The sequence below is a fragment of the Typopeltis vanoorti genome, chromosome 21 (assembly GCF_054136105.1).
Source record: "Typopeltis vanoorti isolate ZY-2024b chromosome 21, IOZ_Tvanoo_1.0, whole genome shotgun sequence".
NCBI classification, from domain to species: domain Eukaryota; kingdom Metazoa; phylum Arthropoda; class Arachnida; order Uropygi; family Thelyphonidae; genus Typopeltis; species Typopeltis vanoorti.
In genome coordinates, this window is record NC_143569.1 from 31,759,965 (window position 1) to 31,787,889 (window position 27,925).

At 32.2% G+C, this 27,925-nt stretch overlaps 1 protein-coding gene across 1 annotated transcript in view; it reads left to right on the plus strand.

Annotated features, from left to right (window-relative positions):
- LOC150094710 (hemicentin-1-like) overlaps positions 1–27,925 on the plus strand; it is a 39,501-nt gene that overhangs the window by 9,466 nt on the left and 2,110 nt on the right. Inside the window, exons 5-14 of the mRNA XM_090411642.1 lie at positions 1,084–1,365; positions 5,627–5,743; positions 6,277–6,435; positions 11,457–11,738; positions 12,841–12,957; positions 14,893–15,048; positions 21,308–21,595; positions 22,650–22,769; positions 23,219–23,368; positions 25,067–25,348. Coding sequence (XP_090267768.1) covers positions 1,084–1,365; positions 5,627–5,743; positions 6,277–6,435; positions 11,457–11,738; positions 12,841–12,957; positions 14,893–15,048; positions 21,308–21,595; positions 22,650–22,769; positions 23,219–23,368; positions 25,067–25,348 — 1,953 coding nt within the window. The remainder of the gene's footprint in view (positions 1–1,083; positions 1,366–5,626; positions 5,744–6,276; positions 6,436–11,456; positions 11,739–12,840; positions 12,958–14,892; positions 15,049–21,307; positions 21,596–22,649; positions 22,770–23,218; positions 23,369–25,066; positions 25,349–27,925) is intronic.

The window sequence follows — 27,925 nt, forward strand, 5'->3', positions numbered from 1 at the left end:
CCTGTTATATTCACAAGATTTCACACATATTTGTCTTAAAGTATGACCCTGATAACCTCTATTTGGCCTGAAACCATCTTGTTCTTCACCAAGCTTCTCTTCCACAATTTTTCTTGGTGTTTCGCAAGTATATTTGCATATACATATATCTTACCAGGAACATTCAGTAAGGAAATACTTCTGCAATTCTCACATTGTTTTTCCCTTTATATAGATGGGTACAATGAGTACTCTACTCCAATCATCTGGAATTCGACCCTCTGACCTGGCTTTCTGAATTATGTAATGCAGCCGCTGTGAAACGTTTATATCTCCATATGTGAGCATTTCTAATCGAAATTCATCTCCCGCTGCCCTACCGCATTTCAGGTTTTTGATGACTTTTTCTACTGCAAATATGGATATGCTTGCATGCTTGTTGGGAGTTTTCTACCACCGTGCTGACTCTGCTTGTTTCATTTAGGAGTCTTTCAAAGTAATTACTCCAAACATCTAGAATATATTTTTCTTCAGTTTTAATGTCCCCTGTATCATCTCTGATTCCTTTTACAATACTTTTTCCTCCATTTCTAAGTTTTTCAATAGCCTCCAGAATATTTTGCCACCTTTCTGATATACATTTTCTATGTTATTACCAAAGTCTTTCCATGACTTTTGTTTACCTAGTTTTTATGCAATGCTTCTTTCTTTCATTTTTCTCAGTATTCTATAAGAGCACAGATTGTCTTACTTGCCAGGAACTTTCCATTGCTTTCTTCTTTTGCTTGACTGCCTCTTTATTTTCCAACGTGAAGTTCAGTTTTTTAGTTTCGTTCATGTCTTCATATTCATATCGTGCATGTTTTCTTATTTTTCTCTGGATTAAATGTCTAATATAGATTTCACTTCACCTATAAGTTTTGATTGGACGGCATTGCGCTTTTATTATTATTTATATTCTAACACTTAAGCCGATCAGGTTTCTAAATTATTTTTTAAAAAAAAAATGTTACATAACTGGTTTCGATATGCAGAAATTAATAGCAATTTATATTATTTTAAGCTGCTGCATTTAGGATTTCAGAAAATGTTGATGTATTGTAGGTTCTATGAAGATTAGGCCATTTTCTTTCCACCAAGAAATAAAAGAAGGCGACAAGGCTACGGTCACTTGTATTACAACCGCAGGTCAAGGTCCATTCACATTTTCATGGCAGAAAGATGGTAAAGATATAAAACACTTTACAAATATAAATATTATATCTCAAGAAGAAGTGTCGGTGATTGTAATTAATCCTGTAGACTCAGTTAGCGCAGGCAATTATACCTGCATTGCTAAAAATAAATTTGAACACGCCAGCCACTCTGCACAACTCCTTGTGAGTGGTAAGTAAAATTCTTCTCCAGTAAGTAAACTTTCTGAGTATTATACTAATTCACATATTTTATTTCCATGACGTTTAGAAACATAAAATATTCTGCATGCAGTGTTCAGTGAATAAACCTTCAATTCCATCAGTTCTTGCTGCCCTTACCTTTGTTATATCATATGTGGTTACATATTTATACTGTAGTGTTGTCGAATTTTGAACATCTTCGACAATGATTTATTCGGTATTTTGTAATGTAGTTGTCGTTGATAGTATCGAACTATAATAATAGATTTGGTATATAACTTACTGCAACCAGAAGCAGGAAACTTCAGAGTTCAGCGTGTCGCTGTAGGCCGAAATATTTTTATAATATTCCATATTTTGAAATCATACTACAATGTATTAGGATCTATTTCGATCCATACACCCAGAAAGATTGTTAGAAAGTTTATAGGAGCAACTTTTAATACAATGCATCCGTTCCCTCTAGGCCAAATTTTGCTCTTAACTTTGAACCATAGATGAGATGGAAGGCATATAATTTAATAAGAGAAAGTCTGATCCTTTAGAAACTATGAATATAATCATGTAGCTGGTGGTTGGAATTTTTTTTTCAATATTAAGTTACTGTATGATCTTATGAACTTATTAATATCCATTATGCTATATATTATTATTATTATTATTATTATTATTATTATTATTATTATTATTATTATCTGAGACCTCCAGTGAGTCAAGGACTCATCGAGGGAGGGTGTAAATTACCCAACCCAGCTATCATACCTTCCCTTAAATTCACTTACACTAGATGCACTCACTACCCCTAAGGGCAAATTATTCCACTCACTCACTGCACTCTGAGAGAAAAACCTAGCTCTTACCCCTTTCTTGACTGAGAACAACCTTAACTTCCATGGATCCCCCCGTGTTCTCTCTCTCCGCCTTCCATATAACGACAAATTTCATCATTTGAAATGCTAAAATACCTATTCAAAAGTTTATAGACCTGTATCACATCACCCCCCCTCTTTCTCCTGTTAACCAGAGTCTACAATCCACATGCTCGCAATCTATCCTCATACTCTATGTCCCATAACCCGGATATAATCTTTGTAACTCTTCTTTGCACCATTTCCACAACTTCTTTATCTCCTTGGAACCCGGGAGACCAAATCTGCGCACAGTAATCCTAGTGTGGTCTTATCAAAGCCTCATAAAGAGGCAAAATGACTTCCTTATCTTTACATGTCAAGGTTCGCTTCAACATAGCAATTATCCTCTGAGTTGTATTTGCATCTTCTGCTATGTGACCTTTGAACTTTAAATTCTTATCCACCAATACAACAAGATCCCTTGCCTCTTCAGTTTCTTGTAGCATAACCCCGCTAATATAATATGTCGCTGGATCTCTAATCACGCCTAAGTGCATAACTTTACACTTACTAACATTAAACTGATAACCATTTTCGTTTGCCCAGATTTTCAGTCTATTCAAATCATTTTGTAATTTCTGAATATCAGCAGCATCACTGATTTCCCTGCCTATCTTCGCATCATCAGCAAACAATTGCAAATCTGATGATAGACCCTGCTTGAAGTCATTAATGTATGGATTGAACAATAATAGCCCAAGGACTGAACCCTGAGATACACCACTGGTTACCTTAAATCTGGCAGATTCACACCCACTGTATACCACTTTTTGATATCTGTCTGTTAACCATCCCCTGATCCAAGTCTATAGATTATGTTGCAATCCCATATTCTCCAGTTTACGCAACAGCCTATTGTGTGGTATCCTATCATATGCCTTAGAAAAATCTAACATTATCATAGTGTATCCATTTCCTTTATCCAACTCGGCCGTAACATTGTTATAAAATATGAGCAAATTGCTAAAACATGACCTTCCTTTAGTAAACCCATGCTGTTCCCTGCAGAGTATAGAATGATTGTCTACCGATTTCTGTATGCGAGTTCTTACTAAAATCTTCACTACCACACCAGAAATACTAATAGGTCGGTAGTTAGACACATCAGTTTTTGCACCACCCTTGTGCAATGGAACTATATTACATTCCTGTGGTATCATTCCTGAGCTGAGACTCAAGTTATACAAATGTGTGAAAGGCCACACAATTCAGCTGAACATTCCTTTAACAAACGGGAAGATATTCCATCTGTCCCTATTGACAAATTCTTGTTCAGGTTATGCAAAAGCTCTTCAACCTCATTTTCATGAACCTCTAACTCTTCATCCAAGGTAGCAGTAGGACTGTGCACCATACTACATACACCTGTTTGATATATCTTAGCAAATCTCCTTAACTTCCGACGCTCGTGTAATAAAGTTATTCTTACACATACATTATTTCTTTTGCTTGCGGCATAACGATAAAATTCTTTTGCATGGCCAATTTCTTTTCATACTCCGTTTTAGCTTTTCTCACAATACTCGTTATTTTTCTGGCCTGAGCTTTATATATTTCATAACTCCTCTCACTCTTATTCTCACGATATACTCTTTCCACATCATCTTCTTCTTGTGGATTTCTAGCTTAATAAGGCTGCATATCCATTTCACACTCAACCTATTTACTCTTCGAACACTAGGGATACATTCAGATACTGCCTCATTCAAGCACTTTTTCAAAGATTCCAATGCATTGCTGACATTTTTTCCATTCAGTAACTGATACCATGGGACCAAAGATAGTATTCTTCTAAGTCGATCATAATTTCCAGCTTTGTAGTTCAGCATGTAGCCTGTTTTAATCGGAGCTTCAATACAAGTAGATACTTCCCAAGAAAGAACAGCATGATCACTGTCACCAATTGGTTGTATAAAATCTCTTCTGTCACCAATTGACAGAGATCCCTTCTGACGCTATGAGCAAATCCAGCACTCTTTGACCTCGAATTCCTTCTTTCACATGCTGATTGAGAAAGTTATCCCGCAACAATTCAATAAACTCCTGTTCTTTCTGATCATGAGACTTCTCTTCTACCCAATCAATGTTTGGAATATTAAAGTCACCAATAATGATCATTCGCTTTTTACCCATAAGGCTAAATTGGCGATGCATTTCTTCGTCCCCTACAACTGAGCTGCCAGCTCTGTAGCAACATCCCCACCATATATTTCATTCTGTTAACCTCCACTTCATACCAAATAGACTCAAACTCATCGCTACATGGGACGTTGTTACCATCATCATTGTTTTCTTGTATTTCTACCCTAACTGGACTTAAATCATCTGATATCATTAGTAGCAATCCTCCTCCTCTCCTATCTCTTCTGTCATTCCTAAAAATAGTATATCCGTTACACTCGATCCTACTTACCACATCTGATTCTGATAGCCAGGTTTCACTAATGCCAACAATCTTAGACCACATCATATTCAATAAAGCAACAAACGCAATCCCTTTGTTTCTAATGCTCCTGGCATTTGTGTATATACATGATAAATTACGACCTAGCCTATTCTTATAATTAGATATGCAATCTATTTGGTCTTGTTCTGGAATTTTCTCTTTTCCCTCCCCAGACATACTTAAAAGTCCGAACCCAAAGCATATTTCTCCACTCCTACGCCACATACATAACCATGTTCAAAGGCATTTATATCTTTATCACGTTTGTATACCATATTCTAATGTACATTTTGGCACAATAGTGCACTAATTTGTTTATTATCAGTTAGTTTCTCCTCGTATGCATTATTTTAACTTTTTTCCTATTTTTGAATGCCTCCATACCATAATCAGAAAAAAACGGATGTTCTCTTTACTGCATGACGGATGAATACCATTTATGAGGACTTCTCAGATGAAGATGAATTATCAAATCTCATATGATAATTAAACTGTTTTCCTTCTGGAAATTTTGGTTTTTTCTTCTGCTAAATAGATAGAATCCAACCGGAGAAAAGATGTGACTTTTGCCTCCGACATATTTCACATTCCATCACCTGATATAACCATTTTGAATCTACACATATTTTTTTAAAATTAATCTCTTTCTTTGACATAAGCGGAGTTCATTTACCATATGATGTGGAAATGTTTTCGTGTTTCATGCACGTTTCTCTCGGTGTAGTTCATTATTATTTTACAAATTATTAGGAAAAAATTATACCTATTGGGTTTGAAAATTACATTTAAGGGATGTGATTCATCTGATGAATTAAATTTCATATTTTGTTTTAAAAAACAGTGTATTCTTAGAATACATTTAACTTATAAATGATTCACTAACATATTTCCAGCTCCACCGAAATGGATAAAAGAACCCCAAGACAAGGAAATTACAGCTGGAGAGTTAGTGACACTAGAATGTCAAGCTTCTGGATCTCCAATTCCTCGAATAAAATGGATTAAATTAGGTAAATATAAAACTTGATGTACTAATTTTACATGTACAGTGGACACATTTATTCGATATTTAAGTGAATATAGTTCCTTGTTTTCAACGCCTACCGAAAATTTTATAATGGTGATGTAACAAAGTAAACAATCCCTTAAGAAAGAAAAAAGACAAGAAAGGAAACTATACAAATATAAAAGCATCGCATGTTTAAGAGCAGAATAACCCATGTAATACGAATTTGAGAATGGAATGATGAGCAATTATGTTCATTCTTGCTTGAGCATCCTCTCTTGTCTCAAATTTATAACATTAAAATTGAGCAGATTTTCTATCAGCACTTCTAACAACTACGATCGACACTCCTAAATGAAAATAAAAACATAATAGTTCTTTATTTATAGGATAATGCATACAAAACATTTTCCAGAATACGTGATTCTAATTACATTTCATTAAACGTATATTTATGTTATTATTATTTAAATATGAAGTTAATATAAGTGCTTAATATGGGTAGAAAAGAGGAAATTAAAATTATTTCCATTTTAGATAATCACGGTGCCAACTTGGAACTATCGAAGCAAGTTTCAAAGAATGGAACCCTTCTCTTACCGTCAGCAACTGAACAAGATGGCGGAAGTTATATTTGTGAAGCTAATAATGATGTGGGAAGCAATCTAAAGAAAATTGTGAATCTTGTAGTTCATGGTAAGATAAAGGTCACATCAAACTTTCGAAATATAAAAGGCATTTCCAAGGTCTCATTATAAATATGACCGAAATAAAATATTACTCTATACAAACACACTTTTTTAAGAAGTGGAATGCATCTTTAGAGTATTCCATTATCATTCATGTTTCTTTTGTTAACAACCGATATTTCAATTGCATCGTTCAAATTATTTTAAATTATTCATATTTCAGAAACATCGTTCTTGACCAAGGCAAATATCAAAACAATAAGTAAATAATTTAAAACACAGCTCTTTGTATAGAATGTCAACATGAGTCTCATCCAGTGTGCATTGAATTTTTTCGTAGTATAAATACACATTTTATGAATATTTTCGCTATTCATAATTTTGAATTTAGGATTCTTTGTGAATTATATGTTATGTGAAGATATTAGAAACTTACTTTAAATAAATATTGCTGAAAAAGGAAGTTTTGCTTTCTTCACCTCCATTAATCACATATACATGCTACACATGATGTCCATGTGAAGGTGATCAGAGCAACTATAATAGTAGATAAATATTATCTATTATTGTTGACTTATAATGTTGATTCATAATTTGCAAAATATTCATTCATTTACTTTTATTCTTTGAATGACTAGTTTGTCTTTCATTTTTTCAACTTTTATCCATTTTATGCAAATATTTTCTGCCTAAATACGAAATATGATCTGTTTACTGTGTACGTATATTTACAAAATGTATTTTTAACACTTGGTTCATTATAACAACACAGTGTGGCGCTAGCTTCATGGCAAAGTGGGTTTGTGTATACTTCGCCATTAGCAGTTTTGAAGAAAGAGAGAACTTGTGTTATGTGTGCAAAGTGATATTCAGGTGTTACAGAATAGATTTTCAGGAATTACTATATCATATTTATCCTCAGGATGATTACATTTTTGTGACTAAGAGAAGACAGATTGGATATATCCGTAATTCTCGTCAGTGTTTAATAACTGTTATGGAGGGACACAACATAAAGGAATGGTTTTCATGCTGTACGATGATACTACTGGTTGCCGACATCATAGTTACTTCAGGTAAGCCTAAATTCAGTTTTCAATTTTCTCACTTTCTTTTTAGTCCTCTCATTTAAATACTTGAATAGCTTTTTGCAATTTGTACCATATACACAATTTCGCATTTATATTGGAATTCGGGAAAATTTTAACATTTATTGGTATTATTTTTATTGGTGTTACATACATTAGACTCCTGTAAATGTTGATGTGCATGCTCAGTTAATTTGGCAATGGCATTCGAAGTTATTTACTCGGATCTGGATAGATATATTATGAAAGCCAGTGAGTGATATATATAAGGAATTCTCTCAGGTAGTTGTAACCATGTCTCGGCTATTTCGTCGCATTTATTTTATTATTTTCTCTATCAAAGTTCTAATATCCTTCTGTGCACAGAAACAGAATTTTTACGTGCAGAAAAAGAAAGTTTAATAAACTTTTATTTTTTAAATTTTCATTCGTATTTAATAGGAATTTATAGGGTTAAAATATTCATATTTCGTCATGATCATCTCTCTCATTTCAGTTTATTTATTCTTTGAAATTTATTGAAAGAGAATATTCATACTGTATATCTATGTATTATTATTAGATTACAATATAGCATGTAAAATAGCGTCAGTTTTTTTGCCTTTGGTCTTCAGAACCTTTCGTATTTCATTTCATCATCATATGGAAGTATTCACATTTATTCATTCGGATTTAATTATATTAATCGTAACCTTTCAGCATATGTTGGAAAGTGTCATTTCTGATTCCTCCAGTTTATGGTTTAACATGAAAGTTAATTAAATGTTAATAAGTAATACATCTTTGTAGTTTTCTGTTTCTGTGAATGTTGCATACTTAAGTAAAAGACACCGCGTCTTGGTGAATCTTAATAAAATCGATACATCTGCAAAGATAAATATATAATACAATCAACTAGTGACAGGAGATTCGTTTTAGTTCCTATTAAAATGTAGCTGGTCTATTAAACATACTGAGAAACCAAATTCTGTGCACTAAATTCGAACGTTATTTCAAAAGTGACTGAGAGTTTATGAAAATACAACTTGTGTGCGAAATGTCTTAGTTTAAGACAACAAACTTTGTCCAGGTGTCCTTTTATTAGCACTTTTGAAAGTGAACATGCCTGTTAACTCTCATTATAGACTAGACAAAAAACTAACCATTAAAAAATGTGTGTGTGTGTGTCATAAGTTATGATAACTATATTAGTTAACAAAAAAAAGTTAAGACCTTATCTTACCTTGCTAATTTCACGTGTGTGGATATTTATGCGTTTCAATTAGGCAGTAAGTCTGTATCTTAACTGGTAGATAGTTTTTACTTTTTGTGTGATGGTAACGCCATCATTTCGTTTACTGGAGCTTGATGTTTCAATGTATGGAAATGATGATGTTTAGTCTCTAGTCTTATCCTCGTATTCACCTGCTATAAGTTTTCTAACTTCTGTAAGTGGAAATGGAAAAATAACACTTTGATTCTTGATGAATACTAGCATCCATTTTGTTTTGTAGAGATAAATTTTAAATTCGCTTAGATTTCTTTATGGATGACTTTTTGTGAAAAAAAAAATTGAAAGTGACTAATGAGCGATAGATGGCAGCGCTGTGAAGTTTCATGGAAATTGAATCATGATAAGGGATATTACCAAGAAACTTGCCTTTGAGTTACTTTGAAGTACAGAAATGATGTTGAATGTAGCTCTATAAACAGTCGCTTTGGCGTTCTATTTGAGCGATTCCAAATTCAAGTTTAAAAGTTTGATTCTAGAATATTAAGTACTTTTCAACTTTATAGTTGTTTAGCTTATTTTTCTTTTTATCTAAACACGGTGATATTTTGAGAAGAAACAAAGCTTGTAGAAACACTTTTGATGTAGCGTGAATGTTTTCATGCAAATATAGCATTGATTACTGTAAATTCTTTCTCATTTAACTTGACTATCCTACATTCATTAGAGAATGAAATAGTTGAAATATGAGAATACGTCCGATTATGTGTTGTTTCTCTTTTCGTTTCTAACAATCTTTGAAAATGCTATCTCAAAGAATAATTTGTTCGCCAGAAAATGGTTTTGTACATCGCAGTCGATGAATTGCATAATTTTTTCTGTTCTTTGCTACACTTTGTAGTTCCAGAATGTTATTAGGCGTAGAAGACGAAGATCTGGATGACCAAGCAGAATAGATTGCAATATCATATTGATGACGATAAGATTCGTTTACAGAAATAATGTCCAAAATCTTCTAACGTCCATAAAATGAATAACATGTATGATGTGTTGAAAGATTTCACACGCCAAGAGCACTGCTCTGCTTCTTTTCATATTCAGAACATTTGTCTCAGTTTTGTTCATGTTCTCATATTCATATCGTGCTGAGAGAAATCGGATTATTGCGCGCCTTCAGATGAGTTATATTATCTATAAACAAACTGGGAAATCGGGATAATAAAAGAATTGAACACTATTTCGTTAAAAGGAAAAAAAAATTAGAGGTGAAATGTGAAATATTCTGTTGTGCAGTCTTCAGTTGCATTAAATGTTGTGAAACAGAATCCGAGAATGAGCAAATAAAATAATTGATACGTCCATCACCAAATTTAATGCCTTCAGCAATATGCAAGGTATAGAAGCTTTTTGTATGTGCATCGAGAAATTTTATGTCTTCTTTTCATCAAGTTAACAGTTACGTTTATTCAGTGATGTAATCATATCGGTCCGGATTTGATTCAGTGTTGCGACTATCTTAGACATAATAGATGATATCGAGATCGGAATCCGTGCAGGCCAAGGCAGGTTTTTCGTATTATTTTCCTCAAACTAATGCACTGAAATGGATATTGACATGCTAATAAAGATGTAATCGTCTGCAAAGATCTCCATCAATGTTGTAATGCTGAATTGTGTAGAGTGAGTAGAATGATAAATCTCAGAGTTATAGTTCCTGTATACTGGAGCTACTGATTTCAAGCCAACCCACGAAAACTGCCTTCAGGAAACGTTTCGTAGACATAATGATATGCATTTCTGCACTAAAACATTAACTGCATGAAGTTAGTAGGAGGCGTCTTGTGATTGTGAAAATCAGCACCTTCAGTTATTTTTCTACGATATTTTTCACATTAAGCTTATGAATTTAAGTCGCATTTTAAGTCCAGAAACTACCTCTTCTTGTCGATTTCAGTAAACCAAAGGATATTTGCAATATTCTTAGAAAACCAAATTACTGTTCTGCTAAACATGATTTTCAGTAGTTGATTTTCAGATATTTTATGAGGGGGCTGAATTTGGAGCGAGCAGCCTTCCCCTCCCCCACATGTTGCATCCACTTATATATAGTTCTGTCCTTCTCCTTGCTAAATAATGGAATCTCCTAATATATGTTCAAAATTTAACTCTGAAGGGATAGGATGAAATGATTTCAAGCCAGTTAATTTTTCGTAAATAATTCATAAATTACAATGGACAAATATATTCAAATTATATAAGCTGATTGTTATTGAAATTTCTTCCCAAGTTGCTGACGTTCTAGAATTTAATTCTTCTTGAATTTAGTTCGTAAAACTGTTGGGGTCAGAATCTGTTATTTAATTTTCATTGACATCCCATTTAGCTTTCACTGTCTGTTAATTTATATGCATCTATATTATTAATACATGATCTCTGCTTCTCGGATAGTGGATACCATAATTCATAATTTAGATGCTCTTTACCTGCTAAGCAGTTCGTGAATTAAGAAAATTCTAACCCTTGAAATCGGTGATCCACGATTTTTAGCCGCTGTGCAGCGTGAAATACTTCTTACTCGATGAATCAACATTACAGAAATTTCGTGCTGTGCTGGTGCAGTTTTTCCAAATTTCTTTACTAGCGCCATAGTTTACTAGTTTAATAACTATTTTCATAGATTATTGTTTCTGAATATAAATGGACGAGTTTTTAAATGGTTTACTCTTTTAGGCACTCTCAAGATCAGGCCATTTACTTTCCACCAAGAAATCAAAGCTGGAGATAAAGCTACAGCTGGATGTGTTACAACAGAAGGTCAAGGACCTTTTACATTTGTGTGGTGGAAAGATGGCCAGGAGACACAACATTTTTCAAATATAAAGGTAGTTTCACAAGAAGAAGTTTCCTTCATTGTGATTAATCCTGTAGATTCTAGCAGCGCAGGCAATTACACGTGTATTGTGAACAACAAAATAGAACAAGCAAGTCAGTCAGCATTACTCCTTGTAAACGGTAGGTAGTATTCTTTCTGGATTTTTACTGCACTGAATACGAGTTGAATACGATTGTAAATATTATAATGTTTATTCGTTTTCATATTTTGTCCTGTAGACGATTAGAAACTCTGCTAGTGTATACTGTAATAGATAAGCAATATAATACTCTGAATTAAGATAGACTATGATTACTTTTTGACGACGTAATCTTCATCTATATCTATAATATGAAACGCTAGAGAATATTTTAATTTGTTTTTTTAATCAATTGCGATGTTAATCAAGGTTGAATTCATAAACAGTTCTCTTTTCAAACCTAAAATTTCGTTTTAGCCAATCTATTTTTGGTAAAAAAAAATGATTTTCATACTATTAGATTTACATCTTGCACATTTTTCAGTAATTCTGTTACTGCTTCTGATGGCAAATCCTATAAATTGTATGAGAATAGAAAAGAACTATATTTTTCTACGCATAGAATATAAAATACGCTTACTTCATACAGATAACAGTATTGTTATCGCTATCATAATATTATATTAAACTAGCATATTTAAATGCAAAATAGTGGGAATTAAAACTATCTACAAGTATACCACTCTGTGTTGCAATGGATCTAAATTGCATTTACGTTCATTAACTTTAATGTGGCAAATGACATGAATGTTTTCGTTATTTCTAAACGATAACGGGGATGCTTTCTATGTCTTAGCTACCAAACCTGAGTTAAACATATTAGACATTTTTAAACAGTAGTAAAAGTGATTTTCTGCAGGAGTCTTTCATTTTTACTTTCCTAAAACTGAACTAAAAACATGTGCAGTTCCTTAGTTTCGATTAATTCAACCCAAGAGCTCAATCCTCAATTATACTTTGTCCAAGAACGATTGGACAAAAAAAAGAAAAAATATATACATTTGCTTATCCGCTCCGTAATTTCGTCTCATTCATAACTACAAATAAGTAAAGATTTGGAGGACTTCGTTAGTCAGTTTAATGCTACAAATTTAATTGAAACATGTAAAAACATTAACTTTACAGTACAGAATATCTTCGAAACGTAACTATTTATAAATGAAGCCTTATGCTAAATATTAGAACATTTACATTATTTCCAGCTCCACCAAAGTGGATAAAGGAGCCCCAAGATAAAGAAGTCACAGCAGGAGAATCGGTTGCACTTGAATGTCAGGCTTCTGGATCTCCGCCACCTCGAGTGCAATGGACCAAAATGGGTGATTACTAAAAATTACTAAATAAATTACGAAAATATGTACTTTTATTATGTAAATAAACTAAACAATAATAAATTAAATGTCAAATTTAATAATGAAATAAATTATAGTTGCAATCGAATTGACAAAAATAGTCTTTTGAAAAATCATATAATTTAAGGTTTTTGCTTTGTCTCTGTAATTTTCAATGGTATTGGTTTTCTTCGAATTGGTTTCCGTTTTTATGTAATATGTATTTTCAGATGAATTTTATGGTGAAAACTGTGTGTACTACTTAGTCTAGATGGCTTCCTGTTTCGTCGTAAATATTTCCCGTGTAGCAGTGTATATAAGCTGTTTTTTATTTTCCTCTCCGCATCATCTTTTTGGGGGGGAAAAACCTCTATTTGCGGAAACGATAACTAGAGTCAAAAGAAGTCTTGTCTACATTGTGAAATGTCCACTTTGCGTTCAGTTTTTTTCTGGAAATCCATTGATTCTTTTATTCATCAAAGTTAATATACACCCAAGCAACCTAAAGAGTAACATCGATTACTTACATTTGTTCCAAGCTACATGTCACTGTATTTAGACAGTGTGCAAAGAATCAGAACATTTAAAATAGTATGCATATATCGCCTAGCATACGAGTACTATGATTCATTTATTACTAATTAAAAATCAGGCTACAGTTTATATCATTTAGAATATTGATTTTTTGGACAATATTACTGTTCTAGAAAGCTTGACTTGATTTCACAGTAAGTAGGTTCTCTATATCTATGAAAGACGAATAATTTTCCAACCGAGATACCGCTGCAAATTTTCTCTTTACCTCTAGTTCTCTATGCACTATTCTTCGGAAACAGATAATTAATATCTCTAATGAAACTTGTTCCCTCTGTATCTTGCATAAATATAGAGCGAACTCTAATAAGACGTTGACCATTTCCTTGTCATTCTTTGTTGATTTTAACCAGAATTAATTTTGCAAATTTTTCTCTTGTATTTCCAGAAAGTTGGGCATACTGCCTTCACTAATGCACCCAGTGAAACTGTTGCTGTTCTTAGCAGTATCCAAGCTGTGCACGCACTACTGATGGGAGAATCTTTGAATCATTAACATCGCTTTCATCTCCTTTGCTCCTGCTTGATACGTCGGCATATTTTCTTTGTGCAGGTGGTTTTACACCGGGAACAATGTACATAATGCAGATTATCATGTTAATTATCATATTATTATCATGTTATACACACTACTTTAATTAGGTTTGAATTTCTATAGGGTTGCTAGGTCTTAATTATTTTGTTGTAGCAGTATACAAGTTTTATCATCAAATAGATATGTAACTCATGTAAATCGAAATATCCATCTTATCCATCTTTGCCTATTAGCTGGAAAATAAGGATTTGTAACTAGTAAATTCATTGTTGTACATGAGGCATTTGTTGTCACATTTTAGACTGATCGGCTTTATCTGCATTAGATTCTTTGCTGAAGAATCCGATACCTTATCATAAAAATTCTGTTATATTGCTCTCAACATATCGTATAGCCTCAGGAAAATACTGTTGTGTGAAATCTTGGCAAGCCGAGGAATTAAAAGCCTTGATATGAATTATTTCAGACATCTCAATTGTTAATCAACGAATGGAAGCGTGAATGAACTAAAACTAGCTAACATTTCGAAAGAGAAGTTAAATTTCTGGTTTTGTCTCTGATATTTCTTCGGAAAGGTTTCGAATATTTGCAATAATAATAATAATAATAATATCTTAAGAATGTATCGCAGATTATTTTCTGGAATTAAAAATCAACTCTTCATTTTCAATTTTTTTCTGTCATTATTTTTTTCTATGAAATTCTCAAGCGCACTTGATGATATTTATGAGTCAAGCTTGCTATATAAATGCTTGATTTTAATCCAAAATAATTTCTTTTTCTTACTCTTTTAGATAATCCAACTTCTACAGAAAAACTGAAACAAATTTCAAAGAATGGAACCTTGCTGTTGTCATCAGTCACCGAACAAGATAGCGGAAATTATGTATGTGAAGCTAGTAACGACGTAGGCAACAATCTCAAGAAAACTGCAACTCTTGTAGTTCACGGTAAGAAACTGTCGCAATGTCTGCATTAGGAGTAAATGGATACAATTAAAACGAAAAGGGAAAACTCCTGATGTACTTCCTTATCATATCTGAATTGCTTCTATTTTGCTTTCCGAGTAATTGTCCAGCAGCACATTCATTTTAAATACCAGTATATACTGAATGAAATAAACAGGATTATTCAAACTGTTTAAATACACTCATTTTAAAATATACACGTTATCTGACTACCCAAATCGCTATGTATTCGTCTGCAATGAAAATGTTTTCATTCCATTGAAGCATCTTTTTTTTTTCCTCAGAACGGATTAGAGTATCTACAAGTTAACAAAAATGTGTTCAGTTGTTGTTTGTTTACTAGCTGGTTTAAGTTTAATGAAATTATATACTATATGAGTTATGAATGTACATAATGTGATGTAGTATCATCTTAAAACTTTTGCATATAACTCTTCACAAACGAAATTGAAATTTCAAACTGAATTTCAATTGAAACCTTCAGAGTCTCTCTCAATCTGATAGAAATAATATTTTATTCATAAAACAATTTGAAGTAGTTCCTTAAATAAACTGTGTATTAATCATTTTATTTCTAATATATATATATATATATATAATTCAAGATGTACGAGTTGTTCCCCATTGTAGTTGAACACCCGCTGTTAAAGACTGTTTATGGTTTTAATCTGGGATAATGCTGATTTGGTTGCCTAGCGAATGGTGAGGATTTACTCAACAATGGAAAGGGAAATCAGTTTCATGTAAGTGACACTATACTATATTATTTCTAACCTTTATTCGTTTTATTCCATTTTAAAATTTAAAATGTAGACATACATTCCATAAATATAATGCAGTGTTGGAGTCATCCATTACTATTATAATATTTATTGTTAATCTATCAAAGGACATTTATGCAAATAGGACAATCAAATTTTAATACATGGTGTCGTTCACTCTTACCAAACAGAGCACTGTAGAAATGTAGTCTTTACCGAATTTTATTTAATTCAGATTTTTCAAAAAATATTTAGGCGTTTAGTTCCTTAATTTACCAAAGTGTGGCGCTAGTCACGAAATAAAACACTGATATATGTTAGTCGCCATTTAGAACGTGTACGAAGAAGCTATTCTATGTGTTTTGTCTGCTCAAAATTTTGTAGATGACAAAGAGGAATGGTTTACTGAAAGTTATTTTATTTGAGTACAGTACTCAGTTTCGATACTTAGAGTCCCAAAATATTTAAGAAAATCATAAGAAATGCTTATTTAGTGTTGAACGACAAATATGGATGTATACAATAACGCTCAAAGGACTGCTTTCTGTGCTGTTGTACTTATGTCGTGTGGTCTTGCCTTTACTACAGGTAAATGCATTTGAAACGATTTCAATTTGTTTTATAGCTGATACGATTTAAGGTAATTCCTTATAATTTCCAATTTTTTTTTCACATTAAGTGAAATGCTTGCAAATAGTTCTGAGAGTTGTATATTTTCTTTTTTTTTAAATGGGAAGATTTTTTAATGCATCGGTAACTGTTCGGAATATCGTTTTTGAAAACCGTTGTAAGTTCTATCTGAAAAGTACTCTTCTTAGCTCATACTCTCTTATATTTGTCTGTAATAGGATATTTTATTTCCTATTACAGCTCATGAAACTATTGTAATCCATTATTTTTAAAATCATTTCTAATTATAGAGTCTTACGAATTTTGATTTGTCATTTATCTTTTTCTAAACGGTGTTCTTTTCTTATTTTTATTATTAAAAGTTTTATTGTATTACTTTAAGAAGCTTAGCCACAGAACTAATATGCTCCTTATATAGCATCAGAGAGCCTAAGTGGTGCCATTTAAATTTATGAAACACCTTATGCACTTGTTATCTTTACATCAGAACTGTGGTGATCGTCGTGAGCTAAATATGAAAAGCACTGCCTTAATTATTAATAAAAATGTTTATGCTATTGTAATTATAGTTATAACAATAGGAAAAAAAACCATAGTAACAATTGACAATAACTCTATTTCATTTATATTGAGAAAACTGCGAATCAGTGTGTGCATTCATTATTTATTTTCATATCATCAGTTTAAAATGACTGCAAAAGGAAACTGTGAGAGATGGTAAGCAAGTGAAGGTGAACATTTCTTTCAATATATTATTTCTGAATAAATTTTTGAAGAAAACGTCATCAAAGTTCGTTTCTTTCCAAAATAAATGAAAGGCATGCTGAAGTGTTATGATGCAGAAACAACTGTTGCACAGCTGTTAATATAACTGCATTTAAAAAATCGGAAGATTTGACTTAGAAGGTTTCCGTGTTAGGTATCCTTATTTATAAACAACAGTTTTCTCAATGAACACTGAAACTTCAATTTTCATTTGAAACTACTAATTTCATTTAATATGGCCAAATTTCATAATGGAAAACGAAATAGAGTGAATAAGGTTGGCTAGTATCTCATTAAAGATTTTATCAGTTATCTTGTCATTACTTAATGAAAAATAAAAGAATTTTGTTGGAATCCTGAACAGCAGGAAGGAAATTAATTCAGATTTATGAAAATGCTTGAAAAATCTGAAAAAAAGATGATACTTTATGATAGTCGGACCTTACAGACTTAATGGATTTCTGCTCTAGACAAAGAGTAACAAAGTATTAAATGCGTGCCATGTAGCAGAAAAAGCACGCATATTCTGCTGAGATTCTTTATTCTGAATACACATCGAGCTGTAATCTTCTTGCTTGTATCAAGTCCATAGTCAAACCTGTTCAAGATAAAAAACCCGTGAGTTCTGTTTCTAAAAAGAATCAGTGAAACAAAAATATCTAAGAAAGTTTAAAAAAAATAATAAAATTGAGCTGCTTTTAGATTAGAATTATATCTTTCTCTCAATAAAACAGTTCATTGAGAGAAATCGGACACTGTTTTATTGAGAGAAAGCGGAAGCAGTTTGAAAACAGGAAAGCCAATAGAGAAAGGCAATATCTGAAGAAAACATTGCTACGTAGAACTGAGAAGGCCCCTTCAAAGACAGAAGAGAATTCCGTGGAAATTTAAAATGTAAGGGAAGAATGTTTTTAATAAATAAACTATTAAATATGACTTTAAAAAAAGAGGGAAAATAATTTTAACAGTAATTAATAAAAATCATGGGTAGACTTGAAGAATGTAGAGGACATTAAATATTATGATAACGATAAAATCTTCAGAAGACTACTGTAAAAACTAAGAAATAGTGGAAAGAATACCACAAAAGGAATCAAAGATAATGTAAATAATATAAAATAAAATAAAAACAACTTACTGAGGTTCCAGGTATAGTGGATAATTATTTTGAAAAATAATTTAGACAACTAATGAAAAAACGTTTGTAGTAATTGGGTGAATGTATTTATGAGTTCACTCTGTCAGGCTGAAAATCTATTAAAATCTTCAATATGAACGGTCAGCTGGAAAAAAGGCTATGAGAATTGAATATTTTATTATGGATGTATAAGACTTTCAGTGGCTCCACTGCATAATTCAGGTTTAGTCAGAAGGATTAAATCTCATATGATTCGAATTGTGCTTTCGTTCTACTAATCTATGGTAATTAAATTAAACTAAATTCAATTTATTGCGAAATTTAATTTTAGTAGCCAATTACTGAGAAATCTGTGTATCCAGAAAAGATTTGCGGGAAAAAACGTATCAAGTATTTTAAAAGAAGTTAAGAAAATCGCTGAAGACAAACTTGATAAAGAACAAGGTCAAATATGAGCCATTTACAGCTTACACATAATTTGAGGGTAAACTGTTAGAACTGAGAAAGATATGTGTAAGATTCTGGATATTAAAATCGAGTGCCCAGCAGGGTTGTGGTGCAACGTTCATTGTTGTTTTATATGGACCACGCTCTTAAGAAATAGTTTTACATGCGATGTCAGAATAGAGGACATGCTTTTCAAGATGCCATAGAAAATTTACATAACTTCTGTAATAAATTTGTGACAATGGTATGAAAATGAACAATAAAATTATCGTGAAAATCAGCAGGAGAAAGAAAAACTATAGTGAAATTCATAATAATAACCGATCGGATGCTGTAATTTAGTTATTTTTAAAGCATTGTCAATTTTTATTGATAAATTAATCATTAACTTTGGTGGAACTTAGTACACAGTTATGTGAGTTGGATTAGGGAAAAAATGGTTAAAGCCGACTTAAGACCGTTATATCAGAATACTGAGAAAAATCAGGTGAACAGAGAGTATCATGGTGAACCATATATAAAGGAGAAATTACAAAATCTTCATTCATTATATTAAACACAAAATCTGCACTGTTATTAAATCATTACTAAATATTGTTTAATTTAGGTTAATAATTTGAATTATTATTAAATTTGCATTACAAGTAAAGAAAGGAATACCCAGCTCAGTCGGTTTCGTGAAAGCACTTTAGTTGGAAAAAACCTGGGTTGTAATCAGTATAGAACGCGAAACTTTTATTAAGCTTTTTGTTCGAAGGCGAGATAGTCATTCTCATATGGAGATAGCAGGATATTGCCTGCTATCTGGTATTACTTGGCAAACTGGCCAGGAGAACACACACACACTTTACACACAAGAATATATAGTGTATATATATATTTAGGCATAAATTTAACCTACCTTTACCCTAAATTTATGGCTAAAAAGGGATTTTCTGGGATTTGTAAGTGTGAATTTTATTATTATTATTATTATTAAAGAAAGGACAACCGGGATTATCCTAAGTGAAGATACCATTACATAAAATGGATAGGGGAAAAATAAATAAAAATTTTAGCAAAAAATAGAGATGGTTGAATTGAATTATAGCCGAAACAATGAAGAACTACGAGACCAGTTTATTATGCAATGTGAAGCTAATGTGTTCTGGCCGGATTTCTTGTTAGCATGACGGAAAAACACAGACCAAAATGTTTCCCAACTGCATGAGACTGGTAACTCCCTTTCAGTTGAAACGTCCTTATAAAGGTTCTTTGACTCCGAGAAGAATTTAAATTACGTTCTTTCCAGCCGATGGACATAGTCGTTACCAACAGAGACTCCAGCAAAAGTAGCAATTTTCAACAAAAAAGATCACATTACTAGGATAAAGAGCAGGATTGGATGAAATGGATCGATGATGTTGTTAGAACTGTCTTAAAGATAAGGCAATGACGACTGATTAAATTTAATAACAGAACAACTATTCTGCGTAATAACTGAAGAACTTTAAAATTAATTACATGTTGAAAATATAATCAAATTTAATCGTAATTGTCTGTCATGGTATAGTATTCTAAGCACCAAATGAGGATACATTTCTGGAAAGTGATGATGATAATGATGAAGTTCACAATCGTCCCCTTCTACATTCATTGATTTATTGGTAGATTAGATAATGAAAGGAAACATTTTCTCATGAAACACCAGTGAAGTTTTCAATTTGATTCCAAATAACAGAAACATGAAATAACCGGAATTTTTCTAAATATTCTAGACATCATATCAAATGTTAACGATGCCACAAATTGAAATTTTGACTACTGCTGTTGAACTTGAAAGGCATTTAACACATAAAATGACTAGTTGCTAGCTATATAGAATGATTTAGTGTTGTCTGTTTACTGTTGAAACTAATACTTCATTTACCTGCTTAGAAAGAAAAGTGATAATCATTGGTATTCGTAAGGTATAGCCATTCTTATATTGGAACATGCACTTAGAATTTATCATCACTTTAACCTTCTCTATAAAGAGACATTAAGCACGTGTTGGAATGAACTGTTGAAGTTGGAATATCAGTCAGTATCTTGATGAACACCTCTGAAATAGGCATACAAAAGCCATAGCAGCTTCCTTTATCCAAAATAAATTTGATGAAGCTCGTTAGATATAAGAAAACTGCTGGAATTGCTTTATCAAGAAAAATATAACTGACAATGAAAATACAAATGTGAGTACGTATTATTGTACCTCAGTGCCATAGCAAGAGATTCGAAACGAGAAATAGAAAAACAGTAAAATTTCAGAATCCACTTTCGTAACTCACTACATTGAAACGAACTAATAAGTAGAACACTATAAAATTAGGTTACTCTACGAATTTTGAACTATTTCTGTTTATTTTTTCAACTTTTTCTGTATATTTCACATATACTAAGTAACATTATGAATTAATAATTCTTCTCATTCTTATTAGTAGTAATTCCCCTTATCTATCTTCTCAACCTTTTTTGTTAGAAGTACTAAAGATACAGCCGTTTACTTTTCCCTCTGAGATACAGACAGGAGGACGTGCGAGTGTCACATGTTTTGTGGAGAAAGGAGATCCCCCATTTTCATTTCAGTGGCTAAAGGATGGAAAGGATATTGCAAAGATGAATTCACCAAACATCAACGTTGCTACTCTTCAGGGACACACGGTCATGACAATCAATTCAGTACAAGCAAACAGTGGCGGAAATTATACTTGCATCGCCACCAACAAAGAGGGGAAGGGGATCTTTTCTGCTCAACTTGTAGTAAAAGGTAAGACAGTTTTCTTCGGCCAAATATTATTTATTCAAGTAAGTTATATGTGAGTAATAAGCGACAATATAATGCTATCAGAAAATTAGTTTTAGGGAATTACTGATACGATTACGGACCTCCTCTCCCCTCAAAAAGTCTTTCTTCTCATCTGGACTTTTGCTTTATTAGAAGCCTCATCCTTTAGCTTTGAAAAATTGCAACATTTAGCCGAAAGGTAACATCGGCTTTGAAGGTGAATGACAATCATAAGATAATTGTTAACTGCCTCGATCTTTTATGGGAGATTATTTTCATCGGAGGGTGCGATGAAATAATATAATATTTTCGGTATCTAATTCTCGCCACTGAATAGAGACCTTTTTTTCAGGTTGTTCCTGAGTTATCGGATCTTTGGTGCTGGTATCTTTTTCTCTGAGAAAATTAATTGATCCTGCAAACAGTAAAGTTCATCGTAGTAATCACAATATCTATGCAGTAATTCTAGTTAGGATCAGGAACATTAAATGCTAGTAGCTGTATGCTATTCTCATTACCTTATCGTTTTAACATGCTAGTAAAAATGAACTCAACTACTAGCGTTAGTAAAAAGTACAGACGTGTCTACTGAAATCAGTAGACACGTGTGCACTTTTTGGACAAAAAAAGTTCCATTGCTTCCTCTAGGAAATAACAAACTTGATTATTTTTTATTTACAATTTTTATTGTCTGGTATGTACTCATTTCCTTATTAAAGACATAAAGGGACTTTAAAAATACCATGTTTGGTCGCCTCTATTCCCTATTTATCGGATTATGAAAGCTTAGCCTAACCCACCAACACAGGTTTATAACTTTTGGTGGTGGGTTAGGCTAAGCTTCCATAATCCGATAAATAGGGAATAGCGGCGACCAAACATGGTATTTTTAAATAATGCATTTTAGTTCATTGTTGTGTATCTAAACTTTTAAATAATCGGCATTTCTGAACAATTTCTACTAAATTCATAAAAATACTTGAACGTTATCTGATATAAGATCAAACATTTTAATATTCATTCTATATTACGAAAGCTTCTCCAAAATGGATAAGAGAGCCACAGGACAAAGAAGTTGTTGTTGGAGATGCTGTTCAGTTCGAATGTGAAGCTGCAGGATCACCTCCTCCACAAATCACTTGGACAAAACTTAATGGTAAATATACTAGCATTTGTAGGTTTAGCATACATTAAAATTGATATACTAGCATTATCTATATAATACTCTGAACTTATTTGTTTTGTTTTCTTTCTATTCAATTTGATATTCATTTTGATCCACAGCTCAAAACTTTTATTTATTAAAATCTGTTTTATCTTTTGTTTCGCTTTCTTTATGAGTAAGATCTCTATCATATGCCACTATTACTACTGAAGAATTTTGTATTTTTTCACATATGAGATTAAAGGGAAAAAAAAGCTTCAGATCTAAATAATGTACGAAAAATGATTATATTAATAAGCTACGTATTCTAAGTCAATTTAATCTTACCTCTCTATCTATTATTTATTTGTATTCAGTATGTACCTATTTTAAGAATCACGATTATTGTGCTTTCTAAGAACTCAAAAATGTGTTTTTCTGTTTATTAAATGAAATCTTAGGACCAAAGGAATCTAAGATCCCAAAGCATCCATCTTCTGTTGACTTTTCGTTGCCTTCAGTATCCGAGGATGATACTGGAAGTTACGTATGTGAGGCTTCTAATGGAGTTGGAGAAAGTTTAAAGAAAGTTATTCACCTGGTAATTCACGGTAAGGTGTGGTAACTTACTTTAAGTAGTATTTGATTACAACCGAAGTTATCTGAAATGGAAAAGAGATTTTGATATCGATTGTTGTGTGTTTAAATAAAATACGTAATATTGTATTCTAAGTATATTTATATTTACAACAGTATACACGTTTCTCTTATTTTGGATACACTTTGACAAAAGTTCTTGTTCGCAAATATACAGAGCCATTTGAATCGATTATTGTCATCTTCAATATAACCCATTAAAAGGTTTTTAAAATGTATATTATAGTATATTTATAGCATAGTATCCTAATATATGTACTCTGAGCAGTGATAATGAAAGAAAAGCATTTCACCTCTTCTCTAAACAGATGAAAAAAAAAATGGTTAAAAAGATGGAAAAGACGCAAACATCACCTTTGCATTTCCAACCAAACTGTATTCACACCGTTTCAAAAATTTGACATTTCTCTCAAGCTTGTAGTCGAGAAACACTTTAAAACATAGTACATATTACAATTTAATATACAAATTCACTTGAAATTATATTCGAATTATGAAACACCCTATACATTCAAATCTACTCACTTTACAATGGTTTTGATATGTACATCTTATAGACTACAGCTTTTTCGAATTACATTTAATAAAGAAAACTGCGTACAATATTTTACTCGTTAATGTTTCTGTCAACCACTATGTGGCGTTGCTTGTCCAACTTCGTAGGAAAAGTCTGTATGTGTACCTTCTTCGCCATTGGTGCTGTCAGACCACAGTTAATACTTGGTTGGAGAATACATAGTGAATTTAGAATCCCGGAGTATATACACTTATAAACCTAAACCAATAAGTTTGATGATCAACTCAGTAAAATATTGCTTTTCAGAAAGAACGTGGTGTTTTTGTAGGACCATATTTTCCATCACAGAAGAAGGAGATACAACATGGACGTAAATGTTTGCTTCCAGTTACTCGGCAGGAGCTTTCTGTATATTTCATTGCTGGGTAGCGCCATTGGAAACAATGCTGGTAAGTGCACGATCTTTTCATTTTTGCAATGGCTTATGAAATCTATAATATATTACAAAAGCGAATATTATTAGTAGAAAGCAGAACTTTATTTCTTTAATAATTTCTTATGGATTTTGGTAGTGTTTTTATATCACCTACTTTTATTTAAATATTAATATCGTGTCGTTCGCGTTGCACGTAATGAACTTAATAGAAATGCGTGAAACAGCAATGAGGTGAATGTAATGAACATAACAAAAATGCATGAAATATCCAAAAATAAATCACATTTTTTTAAATAACGAGAAATGTCAAAATCATGTTAATGTGTGCTTTTAATAGCAATTTGTTCGTGGGTTAGCTTTCTCTTCAAAGCATATACACAGAAGAGCATGGCAGTTTTTTTCAATTCCACCGATCATGTATTTGATTTATATATTTGGCCACTGAATAGTAATATTGCTGTTTTTGTTAATTTTACATTATGACTTTTGGCTCAGTATAGGTTGTAGCAGAAATTTTAAAGTAGGCAGCATACAAAAGTAAGTCCATCAGATATTCGGAACGGTTTAATTTTTGAACTCTATTTTCACAGAGAGTTAGTACTTATTACTAATTGTACATTTTATCAACTGTTAAAGAAATAACGTTCTGCAGATAAATTGCTACTCTTCATCTTTATTAATATTTTTGTTTTCTTTTAGATGTTCCAAAGGTTCAGCCATTTTCCTTTCCTCCTTCAATACAAACAGGGGGAAGGGCAAGTATCACTTGCTTTGTTGAAAGAGGACAACCTCCTTTTTCTTTTTTCTGGCTGAAAGATGGAAAAGACGCAAACACAATAAAAGGAATTAACATAGTATACCACAAAAGCCATAGTGTTATTGTTATTGATCCTGTGGATGCAAATGGTGGTGGAAATTACACGTGCTTAGTAAACAACTCTATAGGAACAGGGAGATATTCAGCAGAACTTATGGTGAAAGGTAAGATATGTGATTTTAATTAATAATTATTCTATTTATCACTTCGTAGATTTAGATTCATGGTTATTTTTGTTAACTGTAGCAACCCACTTTTGTTCAAAATTCTTCCTCGCATTTCTCCATTTCGTTTCATTCATTCATTCTTGTTTGTCTGCACTGGACACACCAAACCCATACACGTGATTTCTTCTGTCGTCTTGATTTGATTTCTTTTTCCTTCTTTTGGTAATTATTTCACTATAATCTTATATAATTTTATCTCTTTTCTCTCAAAACATGTTTATTCCAGTTTCCTTTCCGTTTTTTCACTAAGAATAAAATGTTCCGTAACATTTTATTCTTAACTTTTCACATGTTTAATTTCTTATTTTTTAAGTTGAGAGCAAGAATATTTTTGTTGCATACCTCTCTGACATTTTTATATTCTCTTTACTTTGTTGGAAATTAGAATTATGTCATAAAATTTGAAATGTTTTTGTTTATCATTGCTCCATACTTGTAGTTTAAGGCTAAACAGTTAGTCTCTTTTTTTAACCGTCTTTGTTCGCTGCCTTAGCACTGTAACCGTCTAATGATCTATGCATTTTTTGTACTTCCAAATCTTTTGCTCTTCTAATCATCATCATCTTTGCTTCTCTTCATCGTCTTAGCATTCAACTTAAGGTGATCTCTCTTTCTCTTTCTCTCTTTCTCTCTCTCTCTCTCTCTCTCTACAACGTCATATTTCACCAGCCTTAACACTAACTTCTGTAATTGTTTTCTTTATATTCTTTATCTTTATATCTCATTTTCTATAGTTCTTTTGCAACTTTACGAAGCTCGTTTAAGCTGTTCAGTCTCTGCTCGCTTTCTGCTTGCTGACAGAAAGGAAATATCACTCTAAGTTGCATTAATATAGAGTGAACCAATGCTTGGAACTGCAGATTTTCTTGCTTCTTTATGGGAGAAAAGCATGCAGATTTGTAGAGGTCGAGATCTTATTACTTCACTCCAAAATGAGCTTCTCAATACCGCCTGGTAATTATGGGAGAAAAAATAAATTTTGTCCTTGATGGTTGCGAACCCGATACTGTCTAGCCAAGACATATGTGTTATACCTGATCGCCTTGAGGAAATGTTCCTAAGAATAATAGTTTCAGAATGTTTCTTATTCACAAATTACTAATCTCCACTTTTCCTCTTAAATCTGTTACTGTATCTTTCATATACTGTGCAGGTTACTTCTTTTGCAATTTTTATTAAGTGTCATGAGCCCATGTAATCTGTGTAATTAAATTAATAACCATATGTTTTCCATAAATTAAAATATCCTTCTACTCGTTCTTCTATTTTCTGTCTCTTTGTCCTGTTTCTTATTCCTATTTTCTGTTTCTTCTCCTTATTCCTGCTTAAACCAACCTTTATTGTAGAATGGTGCATTCCTTAAATATACATGGAATAAATGCTGATATATATTTTCAATGTCATAATCTTTATTAATGGTATTGTGTTTTCTCGTTATTTAAGAGGGATTTGTGTATTTAGTTGAACTTACACGTGCTGCCAGCATTTTCAACTTTGCAAAGTGGCTTAATATTTATAGCTCAATTACATTCCATATCTGAAAGCGGCACTCTGATTTAGTCTAGGGGAAACTTAATTTTCAATAATCGTATATTTTTGTAATTAACTCAGCTGTTTTAAAAACTTAAAACAGATGAATCCCAAAAAATAGTTTTATTGACAACCTTCCCTCCTTAAGCTACAGTTTTTAACTTTGTTCGCAAAACATTTTGATTTTTATTTATTCGTGTGGAATTGCCCCCCCCCCCTCGTTCCTCGACCGCTTCTTAGAACTGGTTGAGCCCTCCTAGTGAGGGATTAAGTATGTATATTATGATTGTAGATCCGTGTGTGTTCACGGGCCGGAAAACATTTTGATGACAAAGTATAAACAGCCATATGTCTTCAGCATTTACTCAAGGTGATAAAAATGTATGATCATATTTTAAATTAAAAACAAACGTTTCATAACTTCCTTATCCATTAATTGTGTGCATTCCTCACTTTATACAATGTACAGTGATGGACACATGTCCAACTTTGCAGTTTCATTTTTGTGTTTAGAAGTATAGCGTATTAAATTAAGCAAAAATTCTGAACACGATTTATTTTATTTAATTTTCAGAATTTGGAATCCATTCCAAATTCTAGAAATGGTTTCTGCTGGGAGACATCCTTATCATATTATCTTCTATCTCCGCTTGGATTATGCTACTTTTACATTTATATCTTCCTTTGAACTTTTATACGTTTTAGAAAGTTTAATTTTTCGCAATGGGTCTTTAAATTTCTCAGATCCTGGTAATATTTTTCATTCCTGGATGCATTAAATGTCTAAGAATTTTATTATTTTATTATCAATAAATTTATTTGCTTCAGACATTTTGCTTTATAAAATGAAGCACTCCATAGTCTTCTCGTATGCCCTGTAAGAATAATCGAGTTTTGCATTTATTTATTCATTTTCCTCGACCATTTTGACAATATCATGTTCAATAGCAGATTCCATGTAATGGTGTCATCAATTTATAAATT